Genomic DNA, 20,997 nt, shown 5'->3' with positions numbered 1-20,997 from the left:
TCAATCAACAACAATCGATAGACGTTCCTTAATTAGTATTGATTGGTATTGGCTAATCGATGACCAATCGAAAGTCACACAAAGATCGTCATTCAATCATATCGATTGATATCGATTTACATCGATAACCTAGAGACCACAGGGGGAGGATTTTGTTGTGCGAGTGTCGCCGTATTTAAGAGGCTAAATTAAATTGCACTTGATAATAGCTCTTTAGCCCAGTCTTCAGACATACACCAATATGTATGCATAAGCTTCACAGATCACGGGGGTTATGGTAACACTTCCGACAAACTAAGGTCTTTGAAATATGCCTCGATATTTAAATAAATACAAGGGCTACTATACATAATATCGACATCTAGAATGTTAAGAGACCAGGCCATGTTCGTAAATGAACTCTTTCCAAACGTGAAGAATGCTATCTAAAATTCACGGCTTAATAATGAACATAAATGAAAAAAAAAATGATATTTCAACGGCTCATTATTTTAATATTGTAATGGGCTTGTTTATTGCCTTTTCAATGCCGTAAAAGCGTCGTTATTGTCAGATTTCTTAGTGCAGATCAAGCAATGGTGGCCATCTTACCTCGTGTCTTGTTTGAAGAGAACCTTAGAAATGTGGGGTGGTCCAAAAGGCTTATAGATTAAAAGGGCCATATACACAGGCAACCCAATGAAGTATCATAAAAGACTTCCTGGCTAATTCTGACGAATTTGTTTTCAAAGAATGTTTTTCAATATTTTAAAAATAATCTAATAAAAAAATTGCTCCTAAGACTAAGGGGCTTCTTAGAAAATGTTTTGCGTTTGTTTGAAAAGAAACTCAAGGATTGCCCAGCGCTCTTACGGGTTTCCTGTGTTGTCACGGGCCACCTGTGTTTAGTCAGTAAATCAAAGATGGCCGCCGCAATGGCTGGTCCTGTCACACATTCGACCGCAGAATGGCTCGTAGATAGAGCGAAAGACAGCCTGAAACAGGATAAATTCTACGAGGCGAAATCGTGGCTTCTCACGGCCAAGACTCTCTACCCAAGAAACTTTTTTATTCAGGTATTTACTTTATTTTACAAATAAAGCCACGCATGCGCTGGTAGTAGCAAATAAAGTACTTACTTAAAACTTACTTACACTCATCAATTTGGCTTTGGTGTCAGAAGATAATACCTGAATAATTGATTAATCAGCAAATAAGCGTTATTTTTTTTGTATCGGAAAGGCTGAAAGAATTGTCTAGTGCACAGTAGACTTAAGCTTATATTCGTTATTTACTTATCATAGGTCGTTGTTTTGTCAACTTATTTCGCCGCATAACTTATAATTGCAGCATGAGGCGTACAACATTGAACGAAATGCGAGACGGGTAAAGGAGGCTGCAGACCTGTTTTGTGAGATGTAAGATTGGTGGAGTGTACCTAGTTTGGGCATGACCATATTCGTATGTGATTATCATAATAATCATGTGACTGGTCTTACAGCGCAACCAGTAAAACCGTGAACACCTTAAATAAGTGTGGAATGGTTATTGTCTTCTGACAAATCGGACACGAGAATTCAGACACTGATACTTGTTGAGACATGTTTCTAGTTGACTGTTTGAGTATCTTGCGACTGATTGGTCAGAACAAGCATTCCATACATACAGTTGAAGCTCTCGTAAGCGACCACCTTGGGAACTGAGAATTGTGGTCGTTAACGGAGCTGGTCTCTTACGAGAGCTTGCTCTCATAAGCGACCACTGGGCGCCAAAAACTTGAGCAATAGGTGTTGGTCGCTTACGGGAGCTTAATTAAAATGGAATCTAATCTGATAAAAACAACGCTGTAATATTTTGGTTTATTGCTTGATTTTAAAACTATGTATTTGACTTATCATGAGAGTGAGTTGTTTTATTTAATAGCAATTAATTCTACGCAAAGCTGCTCGTTATGCTCATTTATATAGACGACTTATAAGCTTTTCGTCATGAGAATATCTTCTGCATCTACGACGATCGCATGGCGTCTTTTGTTAGCCGATTTCTAATGCGTGCAACAAACAAGTGGATGGCTATTGTAACTGGATAAAGAATAAATCGTGGAGCTGGCAATGGACTAGAGATTCCTTGCATTTATACATTTTCTGGTGACAAAGAAATGTCAATCCCATGGTTGAAATTGAAGTTAGAAAATTGAAATTATGAAATTCTTTAATAGTTGCCTACTGGAAAGGCAGCTTTTATGAAACATTACAACATTTCCGCTTTATATGTGATTTCAGCATGCATTGGATATGATGTTTATCAGGTGTAACTAATGTTGTAAAGCCAAAAATCATTGTGGTCGCTTACGAGAGCTTAAAAATTTAAAAAAATCTCAGTTAGTGGTTTGAAATTGTGGTAGTTTACGGAGTTGGTCGCACTGATAAGTTAGTCGCTTACGAGAGCTTAGAATTACAGAGTTTGTGTGACAATTCAATCGGTGATTCGTGATCGTGGTCCTTATCAGAGCTGGATGCTTACAAGAGCGGTCGCTCAGAGAGGGGGTGTATATAGCCAAGGGGGTGTATATAGCTACATGCCTTTACTAGCTTTTAAAAAATAACGAAAGATCAGCAGCATAACAAAAGTTCCACCATTCCCCATCCCCATGATTGCAGACACCACCTCACTGGCCATGAGACAAATAAACTTTTTCAACTGCTCCCTCACAATCTAGCTTATAAACAGCAGCAGTATTTCTGGGCTAGCAAAGCTGGCTATCTCTCAGGGCTTCAAACAACCAAAAGTATGTATTTTAGTGGGTATCTGACAAAGAACTTGGTTCTTTTAGGTTTGAGCAGTTTCCAGATGAAAGTCCTTTGTGGAAGGACATATTTCACATCATTGGTGCCTTAGAGAATGATAAACCAGATGTCAAGGGGGAATTTCTCAAAGGTAGTCCCTGTACATGTACAGAAGCATCGAAATTCTATTGTACTTGGTGTTCACAAAGAACTGTAGTCTGTGCACTCCTTGCCAGTTTAGGGGCCGACCAATAGAATTTTGAGGGGGGGGGGGGCTTGTTTGGGTGTGCAGATTTTTTTCCCCAATGCAGGATATTTTTTTGTCCACGAATTGGTGTAGGATATTTTTGTTTTTTCAAAAGACCATATCCCCCCTTCAAAAGTGAAATGGTTGGCCCCTTAACTCATCTTCTTTGACATGCCCTATACATTTTTTGGCCTGATGTCCCATACTGTCAATCTGATTCATGTGGTAAATTTATTTATAGTCTATTATAGACACCACTGGTCTAATTTACCCTTTATAACACAAAAGAGTAATTTCTAGCAGGATCAGTATTTATTTGTTTATTTAGAGGGTGGGGGGAGGGGTGAAGGTGGACATGAGGTCTTGACTAGGGCAAAGCGAGGAATTACATGTACATATCATTATTATTAGTAAATACAAAAAGCCCAAATTGGTGTGTTCGTGAATAAGAAGAATAAATACAATACATCAAAAACTGGTATTTGACTCTGCCAAATTTTTGTCTTTAATAAGTCTGCCCTGAAGAAGTCGTATTAAAGATGAAAATTTGGCAGTCATTTTCATTATCCTAAATGATTATTATTAATTGTAGATATTATTTTAAAATGATTGTAGATTAGTCAGATGAACTGAGAAAGGATTCATAGTATATTTGTATTGTGTTGTATTGTACCTTCAAAATTTACTGATTTTTTTCTTTTTATTCAGACATGTTTAACTGTCTTCCTGAGCATGTGCAGAGGGAAGCTCTTCTGCAAGCTTCTGGTAGGTGTTCTTGATATTTGTTTTTTACTTTTTGTTTGTATATGGGGCAGTTCCATGTTGCGGACATTACATTCAGAGGCAAAAAATCACATTTAAAATGCCTGCCAAATCCACCAGAATGCAGCAAATGTACTGAAACTCACTTGAAATATGCTTTGTAACCCTCTTGTAAATATACAAAAAAATAATTCTCAATTGCTCTTCTCATAAGGCCCCTATGAGTTTTTTAGACGTGTTGCGGACGTTACACCAAAAGTTAACCACTCATTCTACTAACACATTCTAAGGCTATTGCCTGTGATTTGTGCAAACTTCAAAGGTAATAAGCAGGTATTCTCTACTCAGGAATGATGAAATATTAATATAGCCAAAAAAATCTGAAATTAATTTGAATTGAAAGCTTCTATTAAAGAAAATGTGTGTTGCCAACATTACATTTTAGGGATTGTTTACAGTTCAAACTTATACCAATGATTTTGTGATGGACAAGTATTCTCAGGTCTGATAAACTGATTTAGAGCAAAAATTATTGTATGTCAGTCTTATAGTACCTGATTTATTAGACTACATGTACAACTACAGGTCTATCATAGGGATAAAATCATGAATCGAGTTTATATAATTCTAGATCAAGTGGTGAAAATTGTCTTGATATGTCTCAGCAATGTTTTCTGTTCTCTACTGGTCAGTGGTATCCCATTTTGAGCATGCACACAATTGGGGATACTGCTGACCAGTTATAATATAATCCTTTTCTACACTGCATATGACTAAAAGCATTCACTCGATGTTCTCTATGCGTTCAAATGGCTAAAACTAGTACAGAGAGGTCGCAGATAGGCCGTAGCAAACTGAGAAAGGATTATGCAAAGTATAATGAGTATAAACGCAAGGATAAAGAAAGAAAACGGGCTGAAATGGACAGACCAAAAGAACAGAGTCAGCAGGAGATTGACCGCAAGAAAAAGGCTAACAGGGCAAACCGTGTAAGGAAATTCAGGATGTTACAGAAAGGGAAGAATGAGGCTAAAGCAAGAACAACCCCTAAGAGTAACAATGAAAAAGCTTACAAAACTCCCCAGGCTTTGGGAAAAGCAGTTGATAAAGTTAAACACCACTTGCCAAAAAGTCCACGTAAAAGGAATGCTGTGATAGTGAAGCTTGCTTCAGTTGCTGGGTTGCCCCCTGATGCAAAAAAACACAAACGAGCTGGTAATAAGGGCCTGGATGAAGAAACCACAGCCAAAGTACAAGCTTTTTATGTGCTCGACTCCATCTCACGACAGTCCCCAGGAAGAAAGGACTTTAAAACATGCCAAGCCAAAGGAAAAAAACAGCAATTCTAGAAAAGACATCTCTTGTATTCTTTGAGAGAGGTACATGCTCTTTTCTTGCAAGCCAACCCAACCACCAAGATTGGATTGAGTAAATTCAGCTCTCTGAGGCCTCCACACGTTCTCCTTTCTTCAGAATTGCCACGAAATGTCTGCTTGTGCCAGTATCACGAGAACATCAAGCTTATTTGTGACTGTCTCAGTAAACAAATAACTGAGTTCCCAAGCTATACAGGAGATTTTGTAGATAATTTTGTCTGCAGTCCAAATTCAGAGGAATGCATGCATGGGAAATGCAGCCAATGTCCCAAATTCCTAGATGAGCTTGAGTATGATAATACGACAGTTACATGGTATGAGTGGGAGCGCACGACAGTGTCAGTCCCCGCAAAAGAAGGAAAGGATGGTTCTACTACCACTATGAAAAGGATGCAAAAGGTGTGCAAAGAAGGCACAGTTAGTGATGCTTTGGCATCACTAGGTAGGAAGCTCCCTTTTTCCCTGCAACATGTTTTCATCAAAAGAAGACAGTCTGAATATTTTGAAGGCAAGCTTGACAATGTTGGCCCAGATGAGGCAGTCATCCAGGTAGATTTCGCTGAGAATTACAGATGCAAGTTTCAGGATGAGATTCAGTCAGCTCATTGTGCCCAGACCAATGTCACCCTTTTTACTGTGGCTATTTGGACAAAACCGAAAGATGCAGAGAGAGTGTGTGAATCTCATGTCATTGTCTCAGATGAATTGAAGCATGACAAGAATGCAGTCGCAGTGTTTATGTAGCAGGTAATCTCTGATTTTGTTAAGCAGAGATATCCTGAGGTGACCAAGGTTTACATCTTCTCTGATGGACCTAGCTCTCAATTCAAGAACCGATTCATTGTGAGCTTTTTCCACAAACTAGAAGAGGTGGTACATGTGCAATGGAATTTCTTTGCTACCTCTCATGGGAAGGGGGCAGTAGATGGAATTGGTGGAACCATCAAGAGGCTTGTTTGGAATGCTGTAAAGTCAAACCGTGACAACATTGTCTGTGATGCACAGTCATTTTTTCAGGTGGCTAGTAGCCAGTCAAAGAAAGTCAATGTTTCCTTTATTCCAGAGAAGGAATTGAATGAGAGGCTGGATTCATTGTGCATCAAGAAGTCCATCACTGAAGCCCAAGTGATCCCTGGAATCTCCAGCTTCCACTGCATCGAACCTGATGAAGATGGATTTGTCAAGTGCCGTTATTACTCCTCACAATCAGCAGAGTAAGCAACGGTAGACGTCTGACGATATCGAAGATGATGATTTTTCTAATCTCCCTAGTGAGGAGAATAATCTTGATGAGCCTGTTACAAAAACCCAGGCTAGCACATCGAAAGGAACATGCTGCAGTGATGATCTGATCTTTGTGGAAAAAACTGCAACTTCCAACAGCTTTACTTCAAGCACTTCCAAGGAAACAACCCAACAATGTGATGTTCATATGGGTTTGCCACATGGCCTAGACACTTCAACCTTTGTCCCCGTGATTCCATATTCTCTTCCCCAATATGCGATGAATGAGGTAGAGGCTGTTGTGGGGGATCTCATACAGTTTAATGGGGACCAGCTGATTGGTCCTGCTGATATCAACGCCTTGGTCAACAACTCTGCTCCCCGTTCCCAGGATATGTGGTTGACAAATTTCATCATAGATGCATACTTCAAGTTAATTAAGTCAAGCCAAGAGAACAAGAGGGTAATCCCAATCTCATGGGAGGTGTATGAAAAGCTTAAGGTTTCTGCTATCTCTACTCGACTCCAAAAAGAGTATGAATCTCCCCTCTTCTACGATCTGATCCTTGTCCCTTGCAACACACCAAACTCCAACCATTGGTTCCTTCTTGCAGTCCTACCTCACATGAAAGTTGTTCTTGTGCTGGATAGCCGAGCAGTGGACTATGTCAAGCCCCCAACCCAGAAAGCAATGAATAAAATGGCCTCAGTGCTAAGCGAGCTTTGTGCCAACATAGAAGAGTGGGGTTTCTTCTGCAACACCAAAGTTGACATTGCACAGCAATCAAGTGGCAATTACTATGACTGTGGGGTATATACATGCCTATATGCTAGATGCCTTGCAGACATTGGTCATATGGTGGAGGCCGCTTCCCTTCCTCAGTTTAGGAATGGCATTCTCCTTGAGCTTCAAAGGGGAGCACTCCAGCAGATTCGCTATCCCACAATTGAGAGAGAGAAGTACTATGCTGTCCACTATCAGTTCAACAGTACATGCAAATACTACATTGGGAGAGTACTAAGTATGGAAGGTGAAAGAGTGAAGGTCAAATATCTTCACAGAGTAGGAGCCAACAGATTTGATTGGCCTATGAGGGATGACATTGATGATGTTCATGTATCCTGCATTTTCTTTCGGCCAGTTGCTCTCTCAAATGCAGGCCCATTCATGGTTCCCATGCTGGCAGACATTGAGAAGGTCTTCAATTCTACCCGCTGACATCTTCATCTATACTCACTGATTTATGCACAAGAATGTGACAAACGCCAAGAAATGGCTCTTTGAACACTAATTAAGCTCATGTTTTATAGACATTGCACCATTTAAGTGTGTTTTTTTGGAATTTATATTGTGGGATAACTTAATGAAACATTTTATATGATAATGCAAGAGGAAATAGAAATGTAATGTCCGCAACGTAATGTCCGCAACAATCTTTTACTGGACCCTACAGAAAAGGGGAGAGTGATACACTTGAAATTCTTTCACCCAAACAACAACATAAACTAGCTAAAAAAGCAAACAAAATGTTTTTTGTCCCATATGTAATTGCTGCTTGAGGATTTGAATTACAATGTGTAAACGTTGCGGACATTACGTAATGTCCTCAACACTATTTCAACCTAATTATATGAAGAAGAAGATTTATTATTTCAAAATTTCAAACATAAAAGAAAGTACTTGTCATAAGGTATCCATTAAACCTCTTATTCAGCAAACCCATTATTTTTTATATTAATTTGCCTCCTTTTAGTATTTTGTTTCTAAATGTTTATTTTTAAGTGTTGCAGTAGGGTAAGATATCAAAGCCTCCCATGTGGTGGGCGTGGCACAAACACACAAACAAATACCATTTTCTGCTAGCTCCATGCATAAGCTGTTCAATGAGAAATATCATGTCTCATGTGGAATTGCCCTATGTTGTTTTTTGTTTGTTTGTATATGTTTATTTGAGTACATCCCTTGCAATTTGTTTTATCTGATAATCTATGTTTTTATTTTACCATCAGGACGGTGTAAAGACTGCATTGAAAAATGCTGTGTCATGCTGCTGTTGCTTAGAAGGTTCCCCGATGCCATTCCCAAAAATGGGGTAATAATAATTTAGAAACTATAGTCCAAAGAATGCCATACACAATTATTCACTTTGGGTGAGCACCTAGTGTTTATATTTATTGCTGCATTTTTATAATAAAATGCCAAGAGAGTGAAAGAGTTTGAATCCCAGGGCTGGCATAATACAGTACAGTATTTTCTTCTTGGTGATGCATTACCTTAAACACCATTAATTGGTGCACATTTTAGCCTAGATAGAAACTTGTTTCTGTGGGGCATCAGAGAGCCTAATGTAACTGAATTTCTTACTTCCCCTCTCAGCCAAAAACTAAATTTACCTCTTAACTCAGACATATTTTTATGTAGCCTCTAATGTCAAGCTATGAAAAGATTTTCAGATTACAATGAGATGTGAGTCCCGGGTCTCTGTCCTTTCTAATAGGAGGAAGGTATCTAAATTTCTTAAATTTGCAGACAACTCTCACAGACATTCTGATAGATGCTGAGCATGCTGAGTACCCAACAAACCCTATCAACTCCTATCGGCGGCTTTTAGGTAAACCAGGCTTTAAGTATAAAGTATTGCACCTTATAAATGAGTGTTTAATGTAAAGGGAGTAAGGATTATTTAGAAATATATATAATTTAATAATGGGAAGCACACTCCAAAAAACGACTTCTCATTTTGGAGAATTACCAAATCTTAGACTGATTTCATTAATACCTGGCTACATGCCTGAGAAGAAATTATTGAAATATGTGGAACCTAATGTTTGAATCTGGAAATTGCTCCAATGTAGCTGTTGTCATTGTGGTCTTAAATCGTCTGTTGCTATTTGCAGTTTGTGATGTGCTACCACATCTTCTTGCAAGTGATGGTATCATGATAGAATCAGAATCCTCTGGTCAGGTTGGTGTATTTACATGATAGAATCAGAATCCTCTGCTCAGGTTGGTGTATTTACATGATAGAATCAGAATCCTCTGGTCAGGTTGGTGTATTTACATGATAGAATCAGAATCCTCTGCTCAGGTTGGTGTATTTACATGATAGAATCAGAATCCTCTGGTCAGGTTGGTGTATTTACATGATAGAATCAGAATCCTCTGGTCAGGTTGGTGTATTTACATGATAGAATCAGAATCCTCTGGTCAGGTTGGTGTATTTACATGATAGAATCAGAATCCTCTGGTCAGGTTGGTGTATTTACATGATAGAATCAGAATCCTCTGGTCAGGTTGGTGTATTTACATGATAGAATCAGAATCCTCTGGTCAGGTTGGTGTATTTACATGATAGAATCAGAATCCTCTGGTCAGGTTGGTATATTTACTCCTCCTCCGCAAGGGATGATTAGTCCAAGTCCCGATGCCGCATGCATGAGGGGACATTTAATCACTAACTTCCCCGCAATAGTTGATTTACATAGTTGCTCTACAAATCTACAGTTAAGTATTTGAGGCCATTAGCACGCATTTGTACAGCAATCAAAATCATCCCACATGGATCTAGTCTAACGTTGTTTAGGTCTCGTGTATTCCTGCGCTAATCAGGAAGACAAGCATCTTGGTTCTAAATTTCTCTCATGTACTGGTGTAGAGGGAAATTTAGGAGGCAAAAGTTTTTTTTTTCCTTTTTTAACTCAGTGCAGTTTATTAATCTTATGTCCTGTTATTACCCTTTTTTTATAAACTTTTTGTCACAGGAAGGGAGACCTGTTATTCCACTTCAGCTGGTCTACAAATGGCTTGAGCTGTCAATCCAATTTTATGCCTTCTGCGGGACCACGCCCCAGTGTTCCCAGGATTCACCATTCCCAGCAGAATCCACACCTGTATCTACACCCAGTAACATCAAAGAGATCATTGCTCATGTTCATGAGGGGAGGGGTCCCTGGGGGGCCATGTATGACATGTTTTGTCTGATTGCCAAGAAATGTAATTGGACAGAGGTCTCCATCGTGATAGACCAGCTGGATCCACTGTTGCATAGGTAGCAGATCACCTTACGGTGCTTCCTCCACTCACAATTCACAATGGCTATGCATACATTCTTCAAATATGAATCATGAAATATTCCCTGCTTGTTAGCTAATGGGATTAATACTATCAAGTGAAAATTATGTATTCCAACTGAAAATGTCCAATTTGATATCAAACAAGCTTTGGGATACTAAATTCAACGTCTTGGAAGTGAATGCAATTAATCTCATCACTGGGTTCCAGGTTTGATTTCTGTTTCCCACCTGAGTTCAGTGTGTTCTCACCTATGCCATGGGGGTTTTATGCCTGTTTCTGCTGTTTCCATCTCCACAAAAACTAGCAAATATTTTGATCTAAGCTGTATTCTGTGATGAGACTTGAGTCCTACGGTGGCTGCCTGAGGCGCCCCCTATGCCTTCTACAGCAAGGAGGAGGATTTGCTCCCCAAATTTGCTAATTGATTAATGAATCCTCTTTTCCCAGGAGCACTAGAGAAAGGTGGGCATGCCTACTGGGTATTCACCAATGGCTTAAAAAGACAGCAAAGCATGGAACAGGGGAAAAAACGATTGATGAAGCAAGAGAGAAAGCTGGGCTCTTCTATGCTATGATCATTATCTTTGTGCAGTCTGTCTGGGAGTATTGCAAGGCCGTTAATAGGATTGACACATCAGGTATGTACTTTGTATAGCCTGCTTTTAGGTGGTACTCAGTGTTATTATCACGGAAAACCTGCTCTGTTCGATGGTTCCTGGGGTGAGAGCAGAAACGGACGCAGGACAGTGGGGAAGGAGCACCATGCCATGCGTCCATTTTTTGCGCTTTTCCCCAGGAACCACGCGAGTTAAAATACAAGATGGCGTCCGGTCACAGAAATACAAGACTGCAACAGGCTATACTTTGTAGTTTTCATTTGATTTTTATTTGATAGACTCTTTCATCACATATAATAGTTTGGATCAGGCTCAAGGTCGCAAATGGCAAACAGTAAAATATACAACACTAATGTACACTATACACACAAACTTCACCATATTCATATAAAGCAATAGTCTCTAAACTCTGCACAAAGGGTGTATCTTTGTCCTCTATAGATACGCTTGGTCACTTTGGGACTGTTGCTTATCGTGCTGTTGATGTTTTTGCTATATTCTCTTGTTTTCAGGTAATCCATGCCTTACATCAGGTCCTCGGTTAGTTCTTATTGAAGATGTTGGGGCCTCATTCAGCGAGAGCTTGTCTCCAGGAGAAACATCAAATAGCGGGTAAGATTTTTATTTGTGATGCTGGCGCAAAAGGGCAAATTCCCAAAGACCTGTTCAATACCTGTTGGACATTCGAAGCTTCACAAGGACAGATGGAGGATCAGCTGTGTCGCAGCCTTCTTGACATTTTGGAGTCCAAGCTAAGGCATATGGAAATGCACCAAACACACCTTCAACCACTGCCTCTGCCAAAATGTCTGGTCCAAAATACTGCCTTCTTGGTCATTAGGCAACCTTCCAGGTCATTTAAAGGCAAACTTCCTGGTCATTTAAAGGCAAACTTCCTGGTCATTTAAAGGCAAACTTCCTGGTCATTTAAAGGCAACCTTCCTGGTCATTTAAAGGCAACCTTCCTGGTCATTTAAAGGCAACCTTCCTGGTCATTTAAAGGCAACAGGGCATTAGGCTTCTATTGTAGGTATTTTGGCAGCCAGTTGGCTAGCCTCCTAGAATAGTTGTTGAGTGCTGGTAAAGTTGCCAAAAGTAGCATTACCACTCATTGGCTTCTATTTGCACTTTCTGAGCTCTGTCCCTCATTAGGCTCATGTTATTTTAGCATTAAACACTCATTAGCTTTATTTTGCACTTTCTTAGCTCTGTCCCTCATTAGGCTCATGTTATTTTAGCATTAAACACTCATTAGCTTTATTTTGCACTTTCTTAGCTCTGCCCCTCATTAGGCTCATGTTATTTTAGCATTAAACACTCATTAGCTTTATTTTGCACTTTCTTAGCTCTGCCCCTCATTAGGCTCATGTTATTTTAGCATTAAACACTCATTAGCTTTATTTTGCACTTTCTTAGCTCTGCCCCTAAAAAGAAGAAAAAGAAGAGTGGGACGGTAAGTAGGGCTTCTCTCTTTGCTCGACATTTTAGTAGAAAATAGATGTTAAATGATAAAGATGAAGAAACCAAAAATGAGCTAACCAAAAATTAAAGAGCCAGGTATATAAAAAAATATCTAAATTTCCTTGGGAGAGTGTGCCAACAGATCCCACCATGTGGATCAACTCCTCCTACCCCTTGTTAAACTGGCTTTCCTCATGTTACATGTACCTGATATCCTAATTCCTTAGGGAAACATACCATACTACCTATGCATCTGAAAATATTCTGGATTTTGAAAGAGGCTCCTTATTAAGCTACCATAATAGAATACAGTAGAAGAATGTACTTATTTTATTTTTATATTAATTTTACAGTCTCCCTTGTCTCCTAAAGAAGATAGCAGATCAAAACAAACACCTTCTGTTGTTGTGAGCAAAAGTATGTATGGATGACAGACAGACACCTTCTGTTGTTGTGAGCATAAGTATGTATGAATGACAGACACCTTCTGTTATTGTAAGCAAAAGTATGTATGTATGACGGACACCTTCAGTTATTGTGAGCAAAAGTATGTATGGATGAGAAACTTTCTGTTATTGACCAAAAGTATGTATGGATGACAGACACTGTCTGTTATTGTGAGCAAAAGTATGTATGAATGACAGACACCTTCTGTTATTGTAAGCAAAAGTATGTATGTATGAGACACTTTCTGTTATTGTAAGCAAAAGTATATATGAATGACAGACACCTTCTGTTATTGTAAGCAAAAGTATGTATGTATGAGACACCTTCTGTTATTGTAAGCAAAAGTATGTATGGATGACAGACACCTTCTGTTATTGTGAGCAAAAGTATGTATGGATGACAGACAGACACCTTCTGTTATTGTAAGCAAAAGTATGTATGAATGACAGACACCTTCTGTTATTGTAAGCAAAAGTGGATGTATGGATGACAGACACCTTCTGTTATTGTAAGCAAAAGTATGTATGGATGACAGACAGACGCCTTCTGTTATTGTAAGCAAAAGTACGTATGTATGACAGACACCTTCTGTTATTGTAAGCAAAAGTACGTATGGATTACAGACACCTTCTGTTATTGTGAGCAAAGTATGTATGAATGACAAACACCTTCTGTTATTGTGAGAAAAAGTATGTATGGATGACAGACAGACACCTTCTGTTATTGTAAGCAAAAGTATGTATGTATGACAGACAGACGCCTTCTGTTATTGTGAGCAAAAGTATGTATGTATGAGACACCTTCTGTTATTGTAAGCAAAAGTATGTATGGATGACAGACAGACGCCTTCTGTTATTGTAAGCAAAAGTACGTATGTATGACAGACACCTTCTGTTATTGTAAGCAAAAGTACGTATGGATTACAGACACCTTCTGTTATTGTGAGCAAAAGTATGTATGTATGAGACACTTTCTGTTATTGTGAGAAAAAGTATGTATGAATGACAGACACCTGTTATTGTAAGCAAAAGTACGTATGGATTACAGACACCTTCTGTTATTGTGAGCAAAAGTATGTATGTATGAGACACTTTCTGTTATTGTGAGAAAAAGTATGTATGGATGAGAAACTTTCTGTTATTGTAAGCAAAAGTATGTATGGATGACAGACACCTTCTGTTATTGTAAGCAAAAGTATGTATGAATGACAGACACCTTCTGTTATTGTAAGCAAAAGTATGTATGAATGACAGACACCTTCTGTTATTGTAAGCAAAAGTATGTATGGATGACAGACACCTTCTGTTATTGTAAGCAAAAGTATGTATGGATGACAGACACCTTCAGTTATTGTAAGCAAAAGTACGTAGGATCTCAGAATGAGTGAGCTTTGCTGCTGCTGCTGTTGGTACTATACTACAAGTTATGGTTTCTGAAGCTGTTTCTGTTTTGTTATTGTTTAAATTTTGGTTGTATTGCTGTTAGTCCATTTGTTTTGTGTTTCTGTTAGTCGTGTCTTTGTTTTTGTGTTTCTGTTAGTCATGCCTTTGTTTTGTGTTTCTGTTAGTCATGCCTTTGTTTTGTGTTTCTGTTAGTCGTGCCTTTGTTTTGTGTTTCTGTTAGTCATGCCTTTGTTTTGTGTTTCTGTTAGTCATGCCTTTGTTTTGTGTTTCTGTTAGTCATGCCTTTGTTTTGTGTTTCTGTTAGTCATGCCTTTGTTTTGTGTTTCTGTTAGTCATGCCTTTGTTTTGTGTTTCTGTTAGTCGTGCCTTTGTTTTGTGTTTCTGTTAGTCATGCCTTTGTTTTGTGTTTCTGTTAGTCATGCCTTTGTTTTGTGTGCTTTTAGTCATGCCTTTGTTTTGTGTGCTGTTAGTCATGCCTTTGTTTTGTGTTTCTGTTAGTCATGCCTTTGTTTTGTGTGCTGTTAGTCATGCCTTTGTTTTGTGTTGCTGTTGCTTGCTGTACTCGCTATTATTACTACTCGTTAGATATGCTGTTGCTATTTATCTGATACCTGTTATGTTGTTTCTTAGGTTGGGTTCTTTGAATGTTTTGCAGGCTGTGGGAGCATGAGTTCAAGTCTTGCTGATGAATTTGTTGTGGCAGTGGACTCATGGCAGATTCTCAATGTTCACACAGATTACAAAACAGGTGAGTTGCACTAATGTATATAGACCTTTTTCCATCTATTTCTGTTTTAACTGTAGACATTCATTACAGTTTGGCCGCCCATATTGTGATGACAGGAAGAATAAAATAGATAAGATTAAACTTTTAAATAAGATATAATATAATGGGTTAATAAAGGTAAATCTGCAGTTAAGATAGCACCAATAAATCTCTTTCTTTACCATAAAGAATTTAGTCGCATTCTCGAGGAGTGGAATGTCGACCAATGGTTATGGATGGACTCATTCAATATGGACAGAATGATATACAAGGTTAGTATTGTTATGATACATAAACATCTCATTTAGATAAGATGTTTGGAGTAATCAGGGGTTGACTATTTAATCTCTGAGGAGGAGGGGGGGGGTGAAAATTTTTTGGACCTAAAATCCACAGCTTCCCTCTCCTAAGTAGCATAAACAATTTTGCAAAATCAATGAAAATGTTCTTGGTTTTGAATGTAGTTATGATACTTTTCCATTGTTTCTTTGATCACAGGCCAAATACAAGAAAGTAGTGGAGTTCCTAGAACAGCAAAAAAAGTTCTTTCAATCCCCATCAGCACCGACCGCCCGGCTTACAGAGGTGACAGGCCCATGTGCACATATTTGAGAAAAATGCACCAAACTCCCCATCATGGGTGGGGAGGGGAACTCCAGTGTTTTTTATGTTTATTACCTTTTAGAGTATGAAATAATGGGATTGGTATCTCCTGTTGTTCTAATAGCAGAATCAATATCCTTAGTGATGTGACAATCAGAGGTGACATGCCTTTTTTTGCCTTATTTTTGATACACCAAAATTTTACTATCTTTTCCCTCCTCCAGCTCCAGATAAGGTGCAGCCTTCAACTTTCCTGTTGCTACTTTTACCAAGAAGATTATAAGGTAGGGAGAGGCATTCTATTTGAAAACACCAATCATGTCGCCATTTTATGTTCCTGCTCAATAGTGAGCCACAAATGACATTCAATTCCATGGCTTTTAAAGTGATTAAAATTGAAGATGATTCCAATAAGTATCAGTCTTTGTATATAGATTGAATTTTCTTGCGAAAAAGATTGTTGTGTTTTCAAAATGACAGTAACAAAGGGTCTGTTGATCTGTCTTGCTTGCACACAATTAATTTGAATATTTAAAACTCTCATCATAAAAAGCTACTTTCATAGCCTAAAACGGATGCTTTCTTGCCCTTGGTATTTGCTGGGTTGCCGAGATAATGGGTGACTGTAATGCATCTGCTATGTTATTGACCTCCAAAGAGTGCGTGTGCCGAAGTGCTGGATGCATTGAAGATATTTCCGCCATCATTATCACCCAACTCAGCCATGGCAGAATGCAAGACCCTGAAGCGCTCTACTTCTGTTACACAAGGAGCAAGTGGTCGAGATGTGACGACATGGGGAGCGTCCACAGGTGTTGACATGCAGCAAGTGAAACAGCAGTTACTTTAGAAAGAGCTTAAAAGAAGACATTACAATCAGAAGGACAAATACTAAACTTTAAGCTGATGTGTTAAAATCATCGGGAACCCCATCCAATTTTAATGAATTGTGAAAAATTCAGCATTGCACCCTTAACAGCATTTTTTTTATTTCAATGACTTCTTATATATTTTGGAATAACCCTTACAATACTCATTCCCTTTTCTTGTCATTTTAAGGTCGATTTCTGCAGCTCATTCCTTGCACAGAATCTGAAGTGCTGTCATTTTGTATACGTCTGCTCATAACTTGTTTTAAGGTAAAAAATATGCATAAAAATTAATTGTTAACTGACACAGCAGCAGAAAACCTGTCCATGCTTAACCTGATATAGGGCATTTCCTTAGCCTTCCCCCACCTCCCTCTCCCCTTAATCAGGAATCTCTTCTCTCTCTCTCTGGAAATAGGGCTTTTCATCATCTGGACATCAGCCTTATACCCCATCAGTCCCCAATTTCTACTGTAGGAGAAATATTTACATTGATTTTTCTTGAAGCTCACATGCATTTAATAGTATTGCTTGAACATACAATTCAATTTGGCTGCAGTATTTGCTAACAAATGTTGTTATCTCACAGCTACGCATTTCCCAGGAAAGCCGCACTAGTATCAGTAACTTGTTCCGGCACCTGATTGTACTACTACAATATGACTGGCCAAGAGAAGAGACCACATTCTATGAAATGCTGGAAAAGATACGTGCAAATGGAGGACTGACATATCGTTCCTTTTTCGACTATGTTGTCAGTATCCTCTTTTATTAAAAAATCTTAGTAAATTAGAATATTCTGTTCTACTTTTTCAATCTTTATTGCTTAGTCTAATATACTCCCACCCCAAAAGTGGGCGGGGTTGCCAATAGGGTAGGTGCTCCCATTGGAAAAGACCAACAATAGTAACCCCTTCCTTGGGTGTAGTTCATGCCCCTAAATCCTTCTTTGGTAGAAAAATACCAAATAATGTCTGAACCAAACACTTAACTCCAAAAGTTTCCATCTTATTTGGTTTTCACCATCCTAAATTAAGTATTCATAAGTTGTTATCTTTGAATGATTTTATATACCTAATTCACAAAAGGTTGTGAGTGCAAATGGCGAATGGCAAATGGTAAATGGCTTATGGGTACTAATTATTCCTAAAATTAAAGGTGTTAAATAAAGTCCAGCATTGTCAGAGCCAAACATTGGTAACCTTCAATGGATAATTGTTTTGATTTATCCATATTCTTCAAGACGCATGGTTAATTTTGGTTGTAGAACTGCCATTTGCCAATCGCCATTTGCCATTTGCTCTGACAACCTTTATTGAAATAGGTGAATACATTGACACCCTTGTGGTATCCCTTATTAGACCTCAATAGACCTCTCATTAGACCCCAATAGTAGTCTTTGGTCTTTGACTCTCTAGACATCGATATGCTTGAAGAGTTTGCACACATGAACAATGAAGGAATACTCAAGCTCGACTTCCTGCCCAAGTCCTCCTCTGCTACCAGGTAACAACCATGCAGAGCATAGAAAGTCTTCTAAGATACACTTATACAGACTGACATTTTTAATCTCTGAGGGGGTGGGTGGTGCATCTCCATAGACTCCACCCACCCACCCAAACAACCCTCAAAGAGCATAGAGTCTTCAAAGATACACTTATAAAGACTGACATTTTTAATCTATTAGGGGGTGGGTGGTGCATCTCCATACCCACCTACCCCCCCCCCCCCCAACCCACCACCACCCCAACAACCCTAAAAGAGCATAGAGTCTTCAAAGATGCACATATAAAGACTGACATTTTTTTATAATTTTATATTGTAAGGGGGTGGGTGCATCTCCCTCTCCCCTCCCCCCCCAAAAAGAAATCCCTCGAATGGTATAACCATATGGGCATTGTGCTGGAGGTCTCCAAATATACCTCCTCCAAGTATAAGAATGTGTATTGAGTTACGATGAACGTGAGGTTGAATCAGTATTGACGTGAGTATAGGTTAACCTTGCGCGTGCTTTGCCTTTGTCTCTGTAAGTAAAAGGCAGACCATGACATTGTTTGATTGGAGGAGGTTGGGTGGAAGGGAGGGTGGGGTTCAACCTTGCGCGTGCTTTGCCTTTGTCTCTGTAAGTAAAGGGCAGACCATGACATTGTTTGATTGGAGGGGGTTGGGTGGGAGGGGAGGGTGGGATTCAACCTTGCGCATGCTTTGCCATTGTCTCTGTAAGTAAAGGGCAGACCATGACATTGTTTGATTGGAGGGGGTTGGGTGGGAGGGGAGGGTGGGATTCAACCTTGCGCATGCTTTGCCATTGTCTCTGTAAGTAAAGGGCAGACCATGACATTGTTTGATTGGAGGGGGTTGGGTGGGAGGGGAGGGTGGGCAGGTGCTGGGCAAATACCAAGATAACAAACGAACACAGCGTTCAGAGCGAGAAAGATCCTGCCCGGTATATTCTGCAGAGGAAAGAAATTAGTTAAACGTTTTTTCCCCCAGAAGGTGCCCCTAGATATCTAATGATCCACCCCTTAGTATACCTTGAATCCCTACAGAGCTCGTACCGTGACAAGAGGTGTGAACAAAGGCGTGAAGGAGGATTTCCGCTCCGCTATGGAGAAACAAGTCATGCGCAGCGATGAGAGCATTGAGCCTCTCCTCAAGGGCTTCTTTGAAGAAAACCAAAGCCACATCGTCAAGTTGATGAGCCCGGCCTCCACATCTTAGGGACGCCTTTTTTGTATTGTGGTGAAGAGAAATTAGGGGGGGAGGGGTTCGTCGGATTATGCCAAACTGAAAAAAAGAAGTTTTGAAAAAATAAACATTTGTAAAATACTGTAGAATTCAAATAAAGTATTGGAAGCATGTTTTTCTTTCCTTGCCGTTTATGCAGAATCGCAGTTCCGCGCGCAGTCATTCCTCTGCTCTTTTCGCTCCTCTTCAATATTTTGCTGATGCTGGATATTAGCTCCCCCTCCCCCTTTTCTTCATCTTAACCGTCGCTCCCCTCATATTATGAAACTGAAATCAGGGCTGTGGTCCTCCAACCCCCAACACGCACACGTGTATCCCATCCGAAGCCTGATATGGCCCTGGAGTTATCGAGGATTTTATGTTATCGGGATTAACACATATGCGTCTCGCCTACTGGTACTCGCCTACTGCACAAAGAAAGGCAGACCCCACGGCGAGTCTTATCATAAGCTAGGACCACCGAAAGGTTTTTGATGAGCACTCAAAACATCTCATTTTATTGTGCGATTCGTACATCTTGGTTTTGAAAAAAGGAAATCGACGCGACCGCGTTGAATTTCTTCATGGCGCGCATGAGATTCAGAAACGAACATTTTGTTCGATTGAGCACCCAAAAATATGCGATGAGAGCACAGCTAAATCTGGTCGATCATACAAGCACGGACCTCTTGCCACAGCGAATTTGAGGGGACCATTCGGGAGCGGGTGATTAATATATGGTCATAACAGTTTCTCCAAGGTGCCCCAAGCAAATACATCTTGATATGTAATGCATGGAAAAGGGAGTGTGGAAAGTGCGGACTCACATCCTCACTACGCCACAAACACTGAAAGTAGTACCCAGGGCTCACTGCCGTGTGTTGAAGTCACGCATGCGTATTGCTATGGGAACCCTTGACGCCCGTAAACCCTCTTGTTTTTCTGTTACCAAACAGATTTCATCATTGAAAGCTGTGATGTTATATCGAGGTACGGAATGCTGCGCTTTCGGTAGTAGTCTTGTCTTGGTTCCACTGACCCACAGTTTGACAATGCTTCTCGTTTATGATATAAAGCTTTTTAGCATAACTTCATTCCGAAAGGGAACTTAGCTTGTGATCCATTCTATCAAATTCGGTAGCTGTAACTCATGGAAATGGTCAGTGTACAGTTCCTATGCAGGGGTTTCTTCCTAAGCTTTACTCCGTTGCACTTTCATTGATCGGAATCGATGGTGCACTAAAGTGCGCGGTAGGGTTGTGTTGTACCTGAGGGGAAAACCCCGCACACATCTTTGGAAAACCCTTTCAGTACATCGCAATCTGGCGCAAATTGGTCACAGTTAATATCGTCTTCCCACTCATGTAGGAGAATGAGCTTACGAAATTACGGTAACACGAGTTTTGGACTGAGCAGAAATTAACCGAGAACACTTCGAATCGCGTGACCAGCACAACAACACCTCACATTCGGTGAAACGTTCCCAAACAGCTTTTTATAAAATGACTACCAAGCGACATGGAAAGTCTTTTTGAGAACCACGCAATCATCTGTACACAAGCTTAAATGAGAAAAACGTTACAATTATAGAGGCGGCATTGATCTAAAGAAGTTGTAAATAATCGTAACTTTCCCGGGAAAAATCGAATGGATAT

The 20,997-nt window shown here is 39.6% G+C and overlaps 1 protein-coding gene and 1 long non-coding RNA gene across 4 annotated transcripts; both read left to right on the top strand.

Moving 5' to 3' along the window:
- The first annotated feature begins 879 nt into the window (after positions 1–879).
- On the top strand, positions 880–19,476 carry LOC5502144 (integrator complex subunit 10). 3 transcript variants are annotated; one of them, XM_048732172.1, is made up of 21 exons: positions 880–1,055; positions 1,330–1,397; positions 2,813–2,916; positions 3,721–3,777; positions 8,385–8,467; positions 8,905–8,986; positions 9,273–9,340; positions 10,137–10,423; positions 10,897–11,087; positions 11,579–11,678; positions 12,483–12,519; positions 12,881–12,944; positions 15,033–15,125; positions 15,333–15,415; positions 15,642–15,728; positions 15,971–16,030; positions 16,405–16,558; positions 16,806–16,885; positions 17,205–17,373; positions 18,040–18,121; positions 19,165–19,476. In XM_048732172.1, the coding sequence occupies exons 1-21, from the start codon at positions 903–905 to the stop codon at positions 19,334–19,336; spliced, it is 2,274 nt and encodes a 757-aa protein (XP_048588129.1). In that variant the 5' UTR covers positions 880–902; the 3' UTR covers positions 19,337–19,476. The 3 variants fall into 3 exon arrangements, with proteins under 3 accessions (XP_048588129.1, XP_032226315.2, XP_032226317.2); XM_032370424.2 differs by having other exon boundaries at positions 18,034–18,121; XM_032370426.2 differs by lacking the exon at positions 1,330–1,397 and having other exon boundaries at positions 918–1,055; positions 18,034–18,121.
- LOC125572169 lies at positions 9,347–10,046 on the top strand. The gene is made up of 2 exons (XR_007313638.1): positions 9,347–9,709; positions 9,751–10,046. It is a non-coding gene; the product is annotated as an uncharacterized LOC125572169 (long non-coding RNA).
- Positions 19,477–20,997: the final 1,521 nt, after the last annotated feature.

The sequence above is a fragment of the Nematostella vectensis genome, chromosome 9 (genome assembly GCF_932526225.1).
Source record: "Nematostella vectensis chromosome 9, jaNemVect1.1, whole genome shotgun sequence".
Lineage (NCBI taxonomy): Eukaryota > Metazoa > Cnidaria > Anthozoa > Actiniaria > Edwardsiidae > Nematostella > Nematostella vectensis.
Note: the sequence above shows the minus strand (reverse complement) of the source record. Positions and strands in the feature narration are given on the sequence as shown.